At 35.2% G+C, this 19,614-nt stretch overlaps 1 protein-coding gene across 6 annotated transcripts in view; it reads left to right on the top strand.

Moving 5' to 3' along the window:
* HERC4 (HECT and RLD domain containing E3 ubiquitin protein ligase 4) overlaps window positions 1–19,614 on the top strand; it is a 134,761-nt gene that overhangs the window by 92,724 nt on the left and 22,423 nt on the right. For 5 of the 6 annotated variants that reach the window (XM_036923942.2, XM_036923943.2, XM_036923944.2 and 2 more), the window contains 5 exons: window positions 6,351–6,470; window positions 15,051–15,074; window positions 16,986–17,084; window positions 18,779–18,946; window positions 19,161–19,304. In XM_036923942.2, the coding sequence (XP_036779837.1) occupies window positions 6,351–6,470; window positions 15,051–15,074; window positions 16,986–17,084; window positions 18,779–18,946; window positions 19,161–19,304 (555 nt within the window). The remainder of the gene's footprint in view (window positions 1–6,350; window positions 6,471–15,050; window positions 15,075–16,985; window positions 17,085–18,778; window positions 18,947–19,160; window positions 19,305–19,614) is intronic. The other variant, XM_036923945.2, reaches the window with a different exon arrangement.

Here is a 19,614-nt window from a genome sequence, read left to right as displayed (position 1 = left end):
ACAGCCCTCCCCATGCCCCCCACATATTATACATGCTAATCGTAATGTCCCCTTTCTTTTTCCCCATCCTTATCCCTCCCTCCCCTCCCTTTCTCCCCAGTCCCTTTCCCTTTGGTAACTGTTAGTCCATTCTTAGGTTCTGTGATTCTGCTGCTGTTTTGTTCCTTCAGTCTTTCTTTGTTCCTATAGTCTTTGGGTTTGAGGTGAGTCTCTTGTAAGCAGCATAGAGATGGGTCTTGCTTTTTTATCCATTCTATTATTCTGTGTCTTTTGATTGGTGCATTCAGTCCATTTACATTTAGGGTGATTATTGAAAGATACGTACTTATTGCCATTGCAGGCTTTAGATTCATGGTTGCCAAAGGTTCAAGGTTAGCTTCTTTAGTATCTTACTGTCTAACTTAACTCGCTTATTGAGCTATTTTAAACACTGTCTGGTCATTCTTTTTCTTCCTTCTTATTCCTCCCCCTCCATTCTTTGTATGTTGGTTGTTTAATTCTGTGCTCTTTTGTGCGTCCTTTAACTGCTTTTGTGGGTAGTGATTTTATTTTTTGCCTTTAGTTAGTATTTGGTTGGTCTGCTTTCTTTGCTGTGATTTTATTTTCTCTGGTGACATCTATTTAGTCTTAGGAATGCTCCCATCTAGAGCAGTCCCTCTAAAATATCCTGTAGAGGTGGTTCGTGGGAGGCAAATTCCCTCAATTTTTGCTTGTCTGGGAATTGTTTAATCCCTCCTTCATATTTAAATGATAGTCGTGCTGGATACAGTATTCTTGGTTCAAGGCCCTTCTCTTTCATTGCATTAAATATATCATGCCATTCTCTTCTGGCCTGTATTGTTTCTGTTGAGAAGTCTGATGATAGCCTGATGGGTTTTCCTTTGTAGGTGACCTTTTTCCTCTCTCTAGCTGCCTTTAAAACTCTGTCCTTGTCCTTGTCCTTGATCTTTGCCATTTTAATTATTATGTGTCTTGGTGTTGTCCTCCTTGGGTCCTTTCTGTTGGGAGTTCTGTATACTTCCATGGTCTGATAGATTATTTCCTCCCCCAGTTTGGGGAATTTTTCAGCAATTATTTCTTCAAATACACTTTCTATCCCTTTATCTCTCTCTTCTTCTTCTGGTACCCCTATAATACAGATATTGTTCCTTTTGGATTGGTCACACAGTTCTCTTAGTATTGTTTCATTCCTGAAGATCCTTTTATCTCTCTCTGCATCAGCTTCTATGCATTCCTGTTCTCTGGTTTCTATTCCATCAATGGCCTCTTCCATCTTATCCATTCTGTTTATAAATCCTTCCAGAGATTGTTTCATTTCTGTAATCTCCCTCCGGACATCTGTAATAGTCTCCCTCCAGACTTCATCCCTTAGCTCTTACGTATTTCTCTGCATCTCCATCAGCATGGTTATGAGCTTTATTTTTAATTCTTTTTCAGGAATACTCGTTAGGTCTATCTCCTTCTCAGGCTTTGCCTCTGTGATCTTGGTCTGTATCAATTCCTTCTGTCTTTTCATGGCAATAGATGTATTTGTGGGGAGCTGGCATGTGTGTTGGGTAAGAGAAAGTCCCTTCTTGCCTGTTTATGGCCTTCCTCTCTTGGGAGAACAGCGGCCTCTAGTGGCTTGTGCTGGGCAGCTGTGTGCAGATGGGGCTTCTGATCTTGCCCGGCCGCTATGGAGTTTATTTAGCTCTGCAGTTGCTGTGGGTGTGGCCGGCCTCAGGCTGCTTCTCCAATATGGCAGAGCCGCATCGGAAGGGGAACAGGCAGGAGGCTGTTTATCGCGGTGAGGGGCCTCTGAGCTGCGCTGTGGGGGTTCGGGCACCCAGAGCTCCCTGAGGTTCGCAGCTGCTGGGCTAAGTGTCCCAGGGCGCTTCCATCCAGCTGTGGGGTCCCTGTCCCATTAAGACTTTCAAAAAGCACTCGTTTTTCTTTGTCCTGGGTGTGCTAGCTGCGGGGACCTGCTCACAGGTCTTATTGTCCTGTTTCCCTAGTATCCAGTACCCCACGCATGCACTGTGTCTGTGCTCCAGGGTGGATGGCTAGGGCTGGGTGTTCAGCAGTCCTGGGCTCCCTCTCCCTCCCCGCTCAGACTCCTCTCCTCCCACCGGGAGCTGGGGTGAGGGGCGCTCAGGTCCCGCTGGGCCGCTGCTTGTATCTTACCCCCTTCGCGAGGCACTGGGTTCTTGTGTGTGTGGATGTATTCTGGCTATTGTCCTGTGTCTTCTGGTCTCTCTTTTAGGATTAGTTGTATTTGTTGTATTTTCAAAAATATATTTGGTTTTGGGAGGAGATTTCCGCTGCTCTACTCATGCCGCCATCTTGGTTCTCCTCGAGATAGTAATACTTTATATCTTCTCAGCCATGTGGTTTGTTTGTTTTGGTAATTTGATTTTTGTAATTGAAGTGTAGTTGATAAACAATATTTTATTGGTTTCAGGCATACAACATAGTGAATTATACTTACCACATTAAGTGTAGTTACCATCTGTCACCATACAAAGTTATTACAATATTATTGACTATATTACCTATGTTGTATTTTTCATCCTTGTGACTTACTTACTTTATAATTGAAAATCTACCTCTTTATCTCCTTCACCTATTTAACCTACTCCCCTCCCCTATGACAACCACCAGTTTGTTGTCTGTATTTGAGTCTGTTTCTGTTTTGTTTGTTCATTTTGTTGTTTTAGATTTCACATATCAATGAAATCATACAATATATGTCTTTCTCTGACTTAATTTAACTTAGCATAATACCCTCTATGTCCATCCATACTATCACAAATGACAAGATTTCATTCTTACTTATGTCTGTGATATTCCATTGTACATATGTACATCATCTTTATCCATTTATCTCTTGATGGACACTTGGGTTGCTTCCATATTTTGGCTATTGTAAATAGTGCTGCAGTAACATAGGAATTCATACATCTTTTCAAATTAGTGATTTTGTTTTCTTTAAGCGAATTCCTAAAAGTGAAATTACTGGGTTGTATGGTATTTCTATTTATAGTTTTTTGAGAAACCTCCTTACTGTTTTCCATAGTGGCTGTGCCAATTTACATTCTCACCAACAGTGCAGAAGGGTGCCCTTTTCTCCACATCCTCACCAACACTTGTTATTTCTTGTCTTTTTGATGCAAGCCGTACTAACCAGTTTGAGGTGATATGTCTTATAGCTTTGATTTTCATTTCCCTGATGATTAGTGATGATAAGCATCTTTTCATCTGTCTGTTGGCCAACTGTATGTCTTCTTTGGAAGAACATGTATTCAGATCTTCTGCCCATTTTTAATTGATTATTGGCTTTTTTGATGTTCAGTTGTACGAGTTCTTTATGTATTTATATATTAACCCCTTGTCAGATATGTCATTTGCAAATATCTTCTCCCATTCAGTAGGGTGCCTTTTTGTTTTGTTCATGGTTTGGAAGAACTGATATTGGCAAAATGACCATACTACCCAAGGCAATGGGTACCATACTACTTTGTGAGTACCATACTACTTTGGTACAGAAACTTTTTGGTTTGATAGAGTCCCACTTGCTTATTTTTGCTTTTGTTTGCATTGCCTGCGGAAACATTTAAAAAGAAACTGCTAATGCCAGTGTCAGGAGTTACTCCCTATATTTTCTTTTAGGAGTTTTATGGTTTCAGATCTTAATTAGGTCTTTAATCCATTTTGAATTTATTTTTGAGAATGGTGTAAAACAGTGGTCCAGTTTTCCCAGTACTGTTTGTTGAAGACACTGTCTTTTCCCCATTGTATATTCTTACCTCCTTTGTCATATGTAATTGACCATGTCAGTGTGGTGTTTTTTTATTTGTGGCTGTTATTGTGGGGATTTAAGTCATAAGCCTAGTCGTGAAATAAATTGGGATTGAGTTTTTCATTTGTTATAGTTACCTTCATTGCACCTGGGGCCACAGATTTCTCTAATGTTGCCTGATGCTATCCTGGAGGTGAAATGTAACATTTCTTCCACTGTTTGTGCTGTACTCTGTGTTCCTGCTTCACAGAGGAATTTCTGTCCTCATTCTTTCCCCTTCTCAGTGGTAAACTGGTGTTGCTTGTTACTCGGGACTTCCAAGGTTGGTGGAGGAGAGGGCACAGAAAAGGTTCTTTGTTATTGTGGTATAACCCTGATCTTAGGTAGACTGTATGTGCCTGGACTTTGGGGATCAGACTTTCTGAGTTTCTGCCCCCTCCTCAGCAGTAGGAGGCTTCTAGCTGTACTGATAAAAGATTCTGGGCTCAGGATTGTTCTTGTCCCCCTTCCTCAAAGGGATTGAGAGTTTTACAAGGCATGCAATGTGTGTCCCCTTCTTAAGATTTTTGCTCTCTTTATGTGAGAGAAGGATCTGGGCAGAGTTGCAGGCCTTTGTTCTTTTTCACTGTGGCAGCAAATTCCTTGCACTGGGAGAGTGCCTTATTTCCAGTCATCGTCATGGGCACCCAGTGGAGGTCTGTGGTATCTTCCTTTTGCTCTGCCATAGCTGACCCACTTTTGGCAGCTTATTTCTCTTTGGAAGTAGCTGGCCACCTTGGAATCCAGGTTACTTATCTTGTGACTTTAGCTCTCTGATGGATTTAAGAAAAATTTTGAGTAACTTAAGTATTTTAATTGCCAGTGTTCTAGAATTTTCCAAATATCTCTTTTTTTACTGACATTTAGTTTAATTACACTGTGATCAAAGAAGGTATACTTTGGATTCTTCTAAATGTATTTATTAAGCCTTGTTTTATGATCCAGGATATGGTTCATTGTAGTGAAGTTCCATGTACAATAGCTGGGTGAAATGGTCTGTGACAGTGAGTTTAAGTTGATTGCAAGTTGTTGTTCAAATCTTGTATACTTAAGACTGATTTTTTTTTCTGTTAGTTACTGAGAGAGGGGTGTTAAATTTTCCAACTATGATGGTGATTCTGTCAATTTTCCCTTTTGTATTTTGAAGCACTGATACTTGGGATTCTTGTGACTTCTTGAGAAATTCTTTTGTCATTATGAAGTGTGACTTTTTCATCTGGAAATTCTTATCTTGAGTGTAGTTTAAGAGTAGCCTCGCAGTAGCTGCTTTCTGTTGCTGTTTCTTGTTTCCTTTGCCAAGTGTCACTTTGTGTACTTCTGGTTTAAGAGTTAGTCAAATGTGGGGGGAGTTTTTCATGCAGATTTGGGGGCTTTACATTCTGGTTTCCTTTCTGGGATTTTTCTTCCTCACTGTCTGCTACAATGGCTACCTCAGTCTCTAACCTATGACTTTTCTGTCTGGTAAAACTGTTGCATTCTGCCTGAGCTACATCCTTTCCCTCATGCTGATTTGGAAGTACTACCATGGGAAGAAATATAGATTTCACATGTGCTTTCCTTCTTTCAAAGGTTGTGTCCATTCCTGTTTCTGTTTACTGTAGGTAGGTTGATAAATTGTTAAGTTTTTAAGTTGAGAAATTGTCCAAAGTTTATTATTGTTATTATCAGGGGGATTAGTCTGGTACAAGGTGCTCTGCCATATCCAGCACCAGAATTCCTCTAAATTATTTTACTTTAGAATAACACCTGCCTTTCATCCCATTACCTTGATTTTTTATTAAGTCCTGCCCAGTCTTCTGTAAAAATCCTACAGTCAGGATATTTATCTGATTAATTCCTTATAGTGATGTTTAACTTGTTTCTCTATACCTTGTATTTCCTGTAAACTGGAACTTGGATCAAGAGATTCTATTAGATTCTGGTTAAACATTTTTTCTTCCTCATAGATTATCTCTGTACTTCCTCTTGCATTACATTAGTGGGAACATATATTTAAATGTCCCACAGCTGGTAGTGATTAGTTTGATCACTCTATGTAGGTGGTAGTCTACACTGTAAAGATTTGTTTTCCCTTTTTAATTAATAATAAATAATTTCTAGGGTAGTAATTTGCACTGTCTTCATTTTTCTTGTCCTATCCAAATGTCACCTTTTAGTTTATTCTAATAAGATGCCAGTACAGAGTGACACTTACCAAGCACTAGCTACTCTTATTGTTATTTAATTCCCATTTCCCAACCAGAAATCCTTATAGGTTATATATACTATACATACTTTAATGTTACATATCTCATACTATGTGGTGGTTACATAAGTACTTTTTCTTTTAACTGAATTTTGAGGTACCGAATGTAGATAACACATCTTTTTCCTATAGCAGTTTGCATATTTAGTAAGCCTTCAGGAAATTATTTTTTATAGGAAGAGAAAATCTGCTAAAAAATCTCAAGCCTATTTCTATTCAAACATTTTTCAGTCTCTGTCTTAGGTACTCATTAAATTTAATGTTAATTACACTTTTATTTTGTTGTAGGTAAATGAGAAAACTGGACAGATTATACAGTATGATAAATTTTATATACATGAAGTACAAGAATTAATAGACATAAGGAATGATTATATCAACTGGGTCCAGCAGCAGGCCTATGGAGTGGTATGTTTCCTATTGCATCTTATGATTAATTAACTGTGTCATTTATTCTAATACAAAAGAAACAATTGCTTGTGTTTATAACACTAAAGCTTCTTCAGAGCTTTGATGTTGAAATTTTTTGGAATAATAACACATTGCAAAGGAGCAGCTACATGTTATGTAGTATTTTCAAGTAAACATTTCACTCTTACACCAAAGCCAAACCAAAGAGATAGAATACACTTTTCTTAGGAAAAATGGAAATGTCACATGGATTTTTAACTCTCATTTATTTCCCATGAGGTTGCCTGTTAATTCTCTAATGTTGAGAATACTGGAGTCCCTGATACTAGAACTCAAAGAATGTATGACTGTTGAGAGATCCACGTCTTGGCTATCAGAGAGGAGCCCTAGGGCAATTGATTCTGTTTTTTATTTTTTTCCCCTTTTGTGTGTTTAATTTTATTTCAGATTTCTTTCATACATCCACATGTGTACATACTTCTTTCCATGTGGCTAAGTGTATAATAATTAGATACTATTCCACTAGAATAATATCATAGTTTTATAAAGCTTAAATTAGGCACACAGAATTTTAATGTAGAAATAGGTTAGCAGCTAGATACATCAGTCAGATTTAATACTCTTATTTGCTGACAAACTTTTCCACCACTGAAGCAGGTAATTTAACCAATATGTAAGTAGCAGCTGTAGAAGGGTGAGTAGCCTTCCTTTGCTTGCCAGGCACCAGCTGCAAGCTCTTTGGGAATAGGCATTTTATTCACCAGCACCCCTCATATTGTCTGGAAAATGTTTAGTATACCCCCAAAAAGTATAGTAGTTTTTGAATGGTGGTGTGATCAGTGCATGTAATTTGTAGGATACTCTCACCTGTAGGAATCAGGTCACTTCTAGAACAACTTTTGCTTCCCTGGATACTTGGGTCTGGAGAAGGAGAAACTTAACTGATCTTTTTCCCCCCAGAATCACTGGGAGGCTAGGTCAAGTTTATAACCATCCTACAGATTTAGGTCTACTCATTTACTTGTTCAACAAATGAGAATCTCCTATGTAACAGGCATTTAGGTATTGGAAATACAGTGATGAACCAGACAGCTAAGGACCCTGTTCTCATGGAATTTATAATCTAATGGGCAAGATGGACAGTAATCAAATATAAAGCAAGAATTATTAGCTAATGATATGTACTATATAGTTAAAATAAGAATGTAATAAAGACTGGATAGTTTCTGGCAAGTGGGTAATCAGAAGAGTCTTGTCTGATAAAGTATAAACTGTAATTTAAATGATATGAAGCAGCCATGTAAGATTAATAGAGAGTATTTGAGGAAAAATGAACATCTAGTAAAATTCCTTAGGTGAGAACAAGCTTACATTTTTTGAAGGGTAGAAAAAGGCCAGCATGGCTAAAATAAGATGTGGGCAGAGGTCTGGGAAAGGATGAGAGAAATGCGAAGGTGCCAGATCATGGTAGGTTTAGTAAAATAGGATCAGGAACCTGGAATTTAGCTGAAGTGTTATTGTAAGCCACTGGAGGGTGGTAAGGTGGGGGAAGGGGGTGGGTAGAATACAATTGATTTATATTTTTTAATTGTCTGCTATATGGAGAATGGAGTGAGAAGAATGGATCAAAAATGAAAGAGGGAGACTAGTTAGAAGACTATTTCAGTAGAGTAGAGGACAGAAAAGGATGGGATTGAGTAGGAAGGTAGTCGGAGTAGTTGGAAGAGAGAAGTGGACTTGAAATACCTCGGTAAAAGGGACAAGAATTGCCAATGAATTGGACATGGGGTAGGAAAGGGTGAAAAATCAACAAAGGAGATTAAGTTGTGGCACGTGAAGTAGGACAAAAACCAGGAGAGACTTGAGGAAAACAAAATTAAAAAGTGAAGGAGAGACTGTGTTGCATGCTACTGAGAAATGGGGTGAAACCATATAATTGAGTGATTAATTTGGTTATGGATGGTCATTGGTAGCCATGGTAATGCCAGTCTGGGGTAAGGTATGCTTAAGAGAAAGTTGGAGGTTGAAGAATAGGCTACAAAAACCATAAGCAATACTTTCCAAGAAGTTCTTCACGAGTCAGGTGACAACTGTTTTTAAGAAAGAAAATACTTGATATCTAGGAAGTTTTGAATAAAAAATATTTCTTTTTTCTATCCCTATTCAAACTAAATCTCTCACCTAGGCAAAGCTTTTCAGATTCTTCCTCCAGAGCACCCTTAAGAACAGGAAAAAGAGACTGTTTCTTGAGGTTATCAGCTTTGGCTCAAGAGTTTCTGAAGTCTCATATTTTGTCCTCTAATGAATGTAAATTTTGGACAGAATAGGTATTTATTGCAATATAAGTGGTAATTTTAGTTTTTGCCATTGAGGAAAATTGATGTTTCAGAAAATGAACTTTGTTTATCCAAAGACTTTACATATAAACCCTGACACATTACATAAGGTACCCTAGGTCTTTGAATAGTTTTTGAAACGAGTGATACATAGACCGCTTTTAAAGTAAAACAATTTCTTACGAAGCCCAGTGTTCAATTACATTATTTATGATTGTGTTATTTAATTATATACAAACACTGAACTAGTTCTAAAGTCCTAGTGCTTAACTTTTAAAAGAAGTCTAAAACCATAACAAATTTATGAATTGTAAATAACACTACAGATTCAAAAATCAAGTTAATAATCTTACGGAGGATGATTATGTTCTGATGTATAATAAAGAAACAGTATAACACAAGAGTGCCTAGGTTCAAATCCCACCTCAGAATTTATTCACTCTATGTCCTTAGGAAAATTACTTAATTCCTTTTGCAAATAGTATGTACCTTATATAGTTTTTGAGGAGATTAATCGATAGGATCCATATAAAGTGCTTAGGGCAGTTCTTGGCACATAGTTAAATTAAGTCTTGGTAAAGTGTTGATTACTGGCTGCTTTGACATAGGCTTTAAGTTTGGCAGTAACCTTTATTCTGAGGTGTCTGATAATTGTTCGGTGGCTGCCTTGCTCTATTTGAGCTAGAGTGAAACATTTGCTTTTAGAATGAGATGTGATACGCGTTTGGCTTTCAGTAACCAAGCACATCATTTATGTATGAAGTTCTAGACACAGAGACTCTGTTTGGTGCAAGTTGGATTGTAATTAAAACCATTGCAATTCTTGAATTGGTTTCATGGTAATACTGGGGTTATAAATGGATTATACTAATTTTAGACTTTCCAATCAATTTATTTAATTACTGATAGAAAAACACTAAAATTAAAAGTTCTTCCGTAGCACTCATAGCCCTAAGAATACATCACTCAGGGATCTACAAGTCCAGTTTGAGAACCATTCTAGAGTTATACACTCCTGTGAATTAGATCAGATGTCCTTTAATACCTGGTTTTATATCTAGCATATAGGTCATAAATTACTTATTCTGTACAAGTAAGAGAAATGACAGTCTACTAGGATTTCTTTAGTTAGCAATAGTACTGTTCTGCATAGAAAAGCTATGGTTTGAATGTTTGCTTTTAAGTTTGGCAGGCCTATAGCCATACTCCTCTTGGTATATAGCTGTGGTGATACCAAATTAAATTTTCTTAGAAGCTGCTTCAGTGCTACTGTTTTGGATAAGAGGGAGGCAGTAGAGGACCACCTTCCTATTTCTAGGCTTTTCCTCTTTGCTTCTCATTCTGTCCAGATCTATTACATGGTTGCTGTACTTAAGCATTGCCCTCTATATCTCTACTACCACATGCTTTTCCTTTCTCTCCATTATAGACACAGTGATATTGAATAGGGGGTTGTGGTAGTGAAAACTTGTTCTTTATTTAATTTGTATGTGGCTTCAGTGTTACATCTTAGAAATTGAAATCCAAAACCCATGATTTGGGTTCTTCTGATATACCTATGGGAATAGAAGGCGGACAGCTTACTTTGAAGGTTTTTGGGCAACTCTTTTCATTAATTTATATTAGGATATTTGAGCTCACAGAGCTGCTTTCTCTGAGAGGATTTTGAATTTTGTCACATTTACACATAACTATAAGGACTTTTTTCTTGAGGCTTTTAAATAAAATTTATACTTGTATTAGTAGTCCTAATGATGGGTGGAATATCATGTTGACACTGTAAGTAGAGCTTTAAAGAATCTATCCTAAAGATACTCACAGGCTATTTTGTGATGATACACATGTGTGTATGTATATTTCTATACACATACACATATGTATATACAGATACATAACACACATAATGTATTTATATGTATATATATACATAACTGTATACCATTATTGAATGACGTACGATCTTGAAATAATTCTGTTGCTTCATTGTGAATGTTAAAATATTCTTTGATAAAACATAATTATGAATTATAAGCAATACGTCTGTAAATTTATATATGTAACATATATGTACACACACACATGTATTTGTATATATGTAAGTTTACCTTGTTCTAAACACTGCAAAGAAATTATTTTACCTTTATTATGTTTGTCTTTATTTGTTGAAGTTTTTTTTTCCACTTTCTTTTTTTTTTTCTGGTCAAGGATTTTAAGAATCCATCAAGTATACACTCCCCTGATCCCTAAACATTAAAAGCTAACTCTGTGATAGTCTTAGCTTTCCTTGCAATACCCATGGTACTACTGAGGCTTCTAACTTTTCATCTCATCCCTTTTTCACCTAACTTTGACCTTTACGTGTTTTCATGAAGTTTTTGCTTGATCCTCCTGTTCTTGGTAGGGTAGTGTGTAAACTGCTCTCTTTTGTTTTTCAAGACTTTGATCTTTGTGTATAAAACTCTTTTATTCAGTTGGATTTTTATCTGTTTTTCTCCCTCCACAGTAATCTTACCTACCTTGGCAAAATAAAAGGGCATGTGGGTTCTGTTGTTCTCTTACCTTCTGCTATTTGATAATTGTTTCTCACTTTTTAGGTACTATTCTCAGTTGTGCATTTCCTTTCTCTCTTTTAACTTTGTCCTTAAATTACTTATAAAAATACCAAAATTACTACTAAACTCTTTGCTCTTTTTCTTTCCTTTCTTATACTTTTAGTTATTATACAAACATATCATCAATATGTATCTGTAAAAATTGACTAGTTGAGAACAAAATATAGAACGTCTGTGCTGGGTTGTGCCTGTTTGAATTCAGTTAATTTTTTTTAATGCAGTTATTTCAAGAATTGTGTATACCTATGTAAGACATGTCAGATACAAGTAGTTACTAATAAAGATACTGGTGAATTGGTGAAGCTTACAGCCTTTGATATTATATTTTATATTTTTTAAGTCATAAGTCTTATTCAGTATTAATTGTGTATATAAATCATCAGTGTATTTGTTCTGTGGAGTTAAGTTGTGCTTTGAGTATGGGTAGTGCAGAGCCAGCAATATGTAAAGTAGGAAGCACACCAGTGAAGTAGGAAGACAGACTGATACAACTGCTAAAGAGACCAGCTTTGGGAAAATACTCCAGGACTTAACGTCCTTGGTTTGAGTTTCTTCCTCATTTAATAAAATGAAGAAATTAAAGTACTTTTGTGCTCCTTGCAGCTCTTAATTTCCGAGAAAAGTTCATCCTTGTTTTTTAAAGCTCCCTTGTCATTGTTAATGGCATTATTATTTTGCAGACCATTGGACTGATCCTTATGCATTGAATTACCAAATTATATTTGTGTATTTTCTATTTCCTTCACATTTTAGAAGTATTCTCTTATTTTTCTCTAGTTGTGAGGACCTTTCATATTTACTTGAATTACTTCAGTAACTTCAGTATTCTGTCTTTATACCTTCTCAGACTAAATCTGTTAGGCCCTTAAAGCAAGGTGACATCAGCAATGGTATAGTGTTTTGCTGTAAGAAATTAGTTGAAACTAAAATGTGCCAAGGAGAGCTGTATCTTTTTTATCTTTAACCAACTGGAACTATCATTAACTATTGATGTTAAAAGCAACCCTAGTGAAGTCTGCTTTAGACCATGAGAACATGACTTACAAACATTCCTTCCAGTCTTTCTCACTCCAGCTTCTAGGACATCGAGTAACTAAAATCAGGCATGTCTTGACCCAATTTCAGAACCCCCAGTCTAAAAACAGGCAACAGTTAGTGCTTGAGTATATGCATTTGGAGCCAATAGCAGGTCACATTGAATTGATATGTTAAATTTTTAGTAATAGACCTTTAATTGACCTCATATATATGTTTTGTAATATTCTGTCCCACACCCCACACCACTTTGTTTTCCTTTTGAACTTCCATTGGAAATAACTGCTTTGACTAAATTATATTTGCAACTAATGTAACAACTACCTTGCAACTCTGATATTTCACTGAAGAGTTCATCTTTGCTTTTTTAAGCAATTACTTTTTAAAAATGTTTGAGCTTTTGTCTCAGATACTTAACCTTTAAATTGAAATTTCTAACAATGCTCTTAATCTGGTTTTCCCTTCAGTGTCTCTCTCCAGATGTATTTTGCTTGATGCGTAATAACCTTTCTCTTTTTCTCAAGTTGTCCGTGTGTCCCATTATTTTTCATTTTCCTTCCAGCTCACATCTCTCTCCACACTCAAACTTATGTTCCGCTTTAGTATGGTTTAGTCACACTTTAAAATTTAATGTAATCTTACTGATGTCCCCAATACATATGCATAGCACTTTTATTTATTTTCAGGTAGCAATAAAAAAATAGTGCATATATATTAATGTTTCATTATTAAGAATAAAATTCATGTCCTGTGATATAAACTCTCTTGGTATCTAGTATAGTTATCAAGTAGGCCATAGGTAGTCAGAATATATTGAAAGATATTACTTTGCTTATTCAAACCTATCGTAGTGATAACTGTACTTTAAAAATGTCCCTCAAGATATACTATAAAATATTTCAAATGTTCCTGTTAAATTACTTTCAGATTAAACTGAGTATGATCTAAAGGCTTTTTCTGCAGAACAGCTTCTAAATATGTTCTTCTGGTTAACACTGCCAATAGGGACACTTATGTAGTGATAACTTAGTACCCTGAGTTTTTTGAAAAAAAGTATCATTAATAATAACTTTCTCAGAATAAAATGTGTATGGAGTCATATTTTGCTTATGCTTCTATGGCTTTGTCTTTATTTAGCACAATATAGTGAGAGAACCCTAAGTCTTTGCTAATATCTTGAAGCCTCCTATGATATGCCTCAAGCCATGTAAGAATTTAGCCAATTACAAACTTAGAACAGTCCACAGAAGGCTGTCCTCACTTCTGATACCAGGTGCTAAGCTTAGGGGGTTTCTCAAACCACCCCCAGGTTTAATAATTTACTTCAAGGCCTCACAGGACTCACTGGAAACTATTACACTGATGTTTACAGTTTATTACAGGGAAAAGACACAGATGAGAATCAGCCAAAGGAGGAAGTGCTTAGGGTGGAGTCTGGCAAAGGTACCAAAGGTGTAGAGCTTCTGTTTTCCTCTTTCTGTGGAGTCATGGACAGGTTATTTTCCCTGTATCTGCATGTGACAATACTCATAGAGTACTGCCAGCCCAGGGAGCTCACCAGAGCCTTGGTGCTGAGTTTTTACTGAGGTTTAGTCAGGTACTGCCAGTGTGGCTAACCCTTAAGTGCCAGACCTCTGGCATAACTAATAACCATATGGCCCTGAGTCCTCAGGCAAAGAAAGATACTCCTGTCAGGCATGATATTCCAAAGGCCTATAGATCACCTCCTGGTAGCCAAGGGCAAAACCAGACCTGTCTTTGGATAAGATTAATTTCTCACTATACAAGTTATCATCTGCAAATTTAGTAGTATATTTTTCTAGTAATTTCTGTGAATTTATACCCTGAGCATATGTGGAAGCTTTCTGCAAGAAAGTATATGTTTATGTTCAATTAAGTGGTAAGCTTTCATTATAATTTCCATTATTATTTCCTTCATAAATGTCTGTCTTAATTCCTTCATAAATTTCTCTTTCTCTCTTCATTTCTTCTTTCTACTCACCAACCCCTGTGTCCTGTCCTCTATTTTCTGTTTTAAGCTAATTCCATGTAAAAGAACCCTTTTGGTGCCTTATGTTTTACTGGTTATTTCTGATGAGTAAAAACAACTTCTGGCTTATTTTCCTCACTTTGTTTCCATATGGTGTTTTAATCTACTAAACACTTTTCAGACATTTTTATCAAGATTAACCAAGTCTTAAAATATGAGGAATATTTTCTGTATTTTCCAGGTGGAAAAACTGAGCCATAAAATTTATTTCTTCAAGACCAAGTTGGGTTGAGGATTAGTTCCCCTGTTCTTGTAAATTCTGCGAATGTGGTCCTTAGTTGCTGAAACCAAAAATCATTATGTTCTAGTCTTGATAATTTTATTATCATAAGGTATCTGAAACAAAAGTCTTACATTTATAGATACAGATATATAAGGTGCATGTAAAAAGAGTAAGTTTTGTTATAGATGTATTTGTACTTCATTCATTCAATATTCTGCTGTAGTAAAATATATGAAATGCTACTTTGAATAGAAACAGTTCAATTTGAACACTAACATTGCTCTTTCCTCATTACTGTTACATTCTTCACTGCTGTCTTAGGATGTCAACCATGGATTAACTGAGGTAAGTTTGGTGTAATGAAATCTTATGTTCAGAGTAAGATATACTGTTTTATCTTGAGTGATAGGAGAGCCAAAGGTCTTCTTTTATGTGTGACTTTTATTTATTTATTTGTAATTATTTTTTAAATGAGTGTATATAAATTGTATAACATTTCAGAGGAATTTTCTGAAGAAAATTGAAACCTCTGTGTGATACCTTTCAACACTATTTGCTTTAGAATAGTTCCTATCCTCCTAAGGTCTTCCAATATAAAATTTAATTTGTGTCCTCAGAATATAAGAAAGCAGACTTCTAAAATTTGACAAATGCCTACTCAGAAAGTCAGAAAAGATTTTACATTAGAGAAGTAAAATGATCTTCAGTTTTTAAACTAATAATTTATACTCAAGGTGGTCATAAAATTAAGTAAACTCTTCCAGTATAATTGTCTTTCTCAAAGTCTAATGTACTATCTTAATATATAAGGTTCTAGCACTTTGGCTTACATAATCAACAAGTTTAAACCACTTTTTAATTCTTGGAAATGTTGCTATGCTTTATACTTCTGCTATAAATGTCAGGTTTTGTTGTCTTGCTTTGCTTCTCTTTTTTCCCAGCACTTCAACCAGTGAAGCACTTAAGAGTTAATTTTAAATTATAAGCCTAGCATTGTTTGCTTCCTCATCCTCAGATAGAAGTAGCACATAAAATTATGAAATCATAGAGTTTTGGAGCTAAAGCGGACTTTAGAAATCATCTCAGTCTTTTTAAGTTCTGAGTAGTGAAGTGATTTTTCTAACATCAATAGCTAGTGACACGGGATGGAGGTAAAAATTGTCCTATGTAAAATAGTGAAGAATGATAATTTACTCTAAGGTTAATATAACTCAGCCTGTTGTCTTGTATGTTAATAGCAGAGTTGATAGTCTAGTTGTATTGGGCACTACTGGGTTATTTGTTGGCTATAGTTAAGAGAGACTTGGACAAAATGAAATACATTTAAATGAAAGCAGAATGGAGAAGAACTGGAAACCATATTATTTTCAGAATGACTGGAAAAACTGGGAATGTTTATTTCAGGGAAAAAAGGACTAGGACTTTGGTAGCATGGAGAGACTTGAAGTATTTAAACAATATATGTTTCCCTGCAGGGGTAAAATGAAGACTGAAATACAAAACCAAGTAATGCATAGTGATGTATAGAAATGCAGATTCAGACATAATATAAAGAACTTCTAAGCACTTAAATAGAAGTGGGTTGTTTGATGGTGTACTAAACCTTCACTGGAAGCATTATAGCAGGGGCTTGTGTGAGGGTTGGCGCCAAAATATTGCCTTGTTGATTAGATGGTAGGAATACATCCTCCTCTAACTGCAAGAATCTGTGACTGGCAGTTTATAGCTTTTTGTATTTTTCTGCACTGTTGAAGTATGTAGCAGTGAATCACTATATTGCTGCTATGTTATATAGTTATCTATAAGGTGACTAATGTCTAATAATGATAATAATAGGTCAGTTCTCTTAACTTGAAAGGTTAACTAAGAATAATAGTGCTAGTTGTACTTACTTTTTTTGTATGTTAAATGAATGAACATTGTTGGGCTCATAATAATGTTGGCACTCTAATGGCATGCAACACTGTTAAAAGAATAAGCAGACTATGTTAAGATAGTAATAGTTATGATTTTATAGACTGAAGTATACATTTCTCTCCTAAAATTGTGAATTGAAGTTATTCCAGTGCCTCCTAGGATTATCAGTAAAAATTGTGTATTTGGAGATAGGCAACATATTTTATTTATAATTCCAGAAAAACCTTGAATTTGGTTCTTAAATAAACCAGAAAAATGTCATCAACTTTACAAGAAAAAAATAGTGCCTACAAGAATATATCACATACCAATTTGTACTAAGTTAATTTTTATTTCCAGTTGGCAGATATCCCTGTTACAATTTGCACATACCCATTTGTATTTGATGCCCAAGCAAAAACTACTCTGTTACAAACAGATGCAGTCTTGCAGATGCAGGTAAAATATTGTTTAATACTAATCTGATTTGAGAATGGTTTTTGAATTGTTTCTGTGATGTTTTTAAAAAAATAAATACTTGAAACTTGCCTATAATTAGTAATTTTTTGAGGCATTTTGTACCTTTGTGGTCTTTTGCAAAGTACCTTTGGTACCTATAAACAGGACTGTTGTTGCATGTGACATGTATAATATTATGAAGGCTACTTTTATATATTTAAAACAAAGTAGAATAGTTTAGCCTTTTATCATTTTATATTTAAAAAATATATAAGCCTATTCCATTACAGAAATATGCAATCTTTATAAATAATTTTACTTGTTTACTTGATAAAATGTTGCTTTCCTTTAAATCTTGTTTCATTATACATCCCTTATCTATATAGTTGGTAAAAGATGGAAGGTGATAAGACATTAAAGTATGAGGCATTTGATCTCTCATTAGGAGGATGATATGAAATTTCCTCGAAGAAAGTTTTAATAATTAAATGAGGTGTTTTCCTGAGGTCTTCCTCCCCCTTCTCCTTTCACCTACCCCCACCCCCTCCATTTTATGTTGAGCTTTCTTTCATTTATAATAAGGATTTTTAAAACTAGTTTACACTTTGACTTTGAAGGGCAACAATAGGTTTGCTTTATGTTTTGAACCTATTAATTAAAGTGTTTTTGAGTTTCTTCTTTTGGTACATAGATTATCTGACTATAGAGGCTGAGGACTAAGGATAAGAGAAGACATTGGGCACTTAATACTCTAAAAAGTGCTGTAAAAAATACCCCCGCCCACCATTTTGATAGCTATTTTTATTCCTTAAAATAAATGCATTCAGTAATCTAAGTCCCTGCACTAGGGGGAATTTTAGAGATGTGATTATATCCATTTTCACTGATAGAAGAAATAAATCGTTTTGTAGGGTTCTATACTAACAGCTAGTAAACCAATTTTTTGGCAGTCTTTGCTAAAACAGTAAGTTAATCACTTGGTGCTTTTTATATAGGATATTCCTTTTTAGAACAAGAACATAGGAAAAACCATTATAAAAGCCTTTACAGTACAGCATGGATAATACAATGACTTACTGTCTTACTACGCTTACAGGCAGTGACTTCAGTAGTGGGGTGGGGACTTGAAATTGTGGATGAATGTTGAAACCATAATATTGATGTGAAACCTTCGTAAGATTGTGTATCAATGATACTTTAATGAAAAAAAAAAGAAATGCCATATACAAAGGTCAAATAAAAAAACCAAAATGCTTGTTTTGTGAGCACATATGGTGATCAGTCTATTAGGTGAATGTTTATAATGCCTCTTTGCCAGGCTGTTTCTTATTATCTTTAGAAGTTTGTTTTAATGCTGTTTTCTTTTTCTTTTCACTCTCCATCAGTTATTTTTTTGAGAAACAACAATGTTCAGATTTATCAGTATTATTATAGTTCCATTGTTACTTAATAATGTTATAATTAGGTATGTATACATTAGTATAAAAACATTCAAAAGGATACTGTTTATACTTAGAATACACTTATTAAGCTGTTATTCTTTACTAGAGACTGTTAGGTTCTTATGTGAATTCAGGAGTTTAGGAATTACAGAAATCATAGGCTATCTATAATTAATAGGTAGATGTTACCTTTCCAGTTATAGTAGCTTCTTTATAGAATTGCTATTAAAATTTTGATCTTTTGTTTTCCAGATGGCTATTGACCAGGCCCACAGACAGAATGTCTCCTCTCTTTTTCTCCCAGTGATTGAATCTGTGAATCCCTGCTTAATTCTAGTGGTGCGTAGAGAAAATATTGTGGGAGATGCAATGGAAGTCCTTAGGAAAACAAAAAATATAGACTACAAAAAGCCACTCAAGGTAATTTGACATTTTCTGTTATGTAATAGCAATTTTTATTCAGAAAATGTTTAAAGTATTTGTTTTTAGGGTATCTTTGAAACAAATAAATTACATATTCAATATTTATAAACTATTGCTGAGCATTTTTTCATAATAAATAACATGTTATATAGGGTTTCCAGATTTATAGTTTCATTTCTTCACATTCATTATTTGCATTATGCTATTTTAGGTTATATTTGTTGGAGAAGATGCTGTGGATGCAGGAGGGGTACGCAAAGAATTTTTCTTGCTCATCATGAGGGAATTACTGGATCCTAAATATGGCATGTTTAGGTATTATGAAGATTCCAGACTCATTTGGTTTTCTGATAAGGTAAAAAGTCCAAACATATCAATTACTAATATGTATGTACCTATGTATGTATATGTGTCAAGTAAGAGTTGTACTGAATTTCTAACATTCAGATAGCTGCTTTTCTACAATTAGAAAAATTATAAACTTTTGGACTCAGTCATCAAAATGTATTAATGCTTACCACACATTTCAAATTAGCAAAATAAATTAGGAAGTGTGGTCAGCCTGAAAATTATGTTGACTGTCCCTTATGCTGATTTAGATATAAGAATTGAATTACTACCATGTTAACTTTTCTTCTGGGAAGAATTTATCGTGACAGATCATT

Source organism: Manis pentadactyla, chromosome 8, assembly GCF_030020395.1.
Source record: "Manis pentadactyla isolate mManPen7 chromosome 8, mManPen7.hap1, whole genome shotgun sequence".
Classification (NCBI taxonomy): Eukaryota; Metazoa; Chordata; class Mammalia; order Pholidota; family Manidae; genus Manis; species Manis pentadactyla.
The sequence above is the reverse complement of the archived record's forward strand: the minus strand, read 5'-3'. Positions and strand labels throughout refer to the sequence as shown.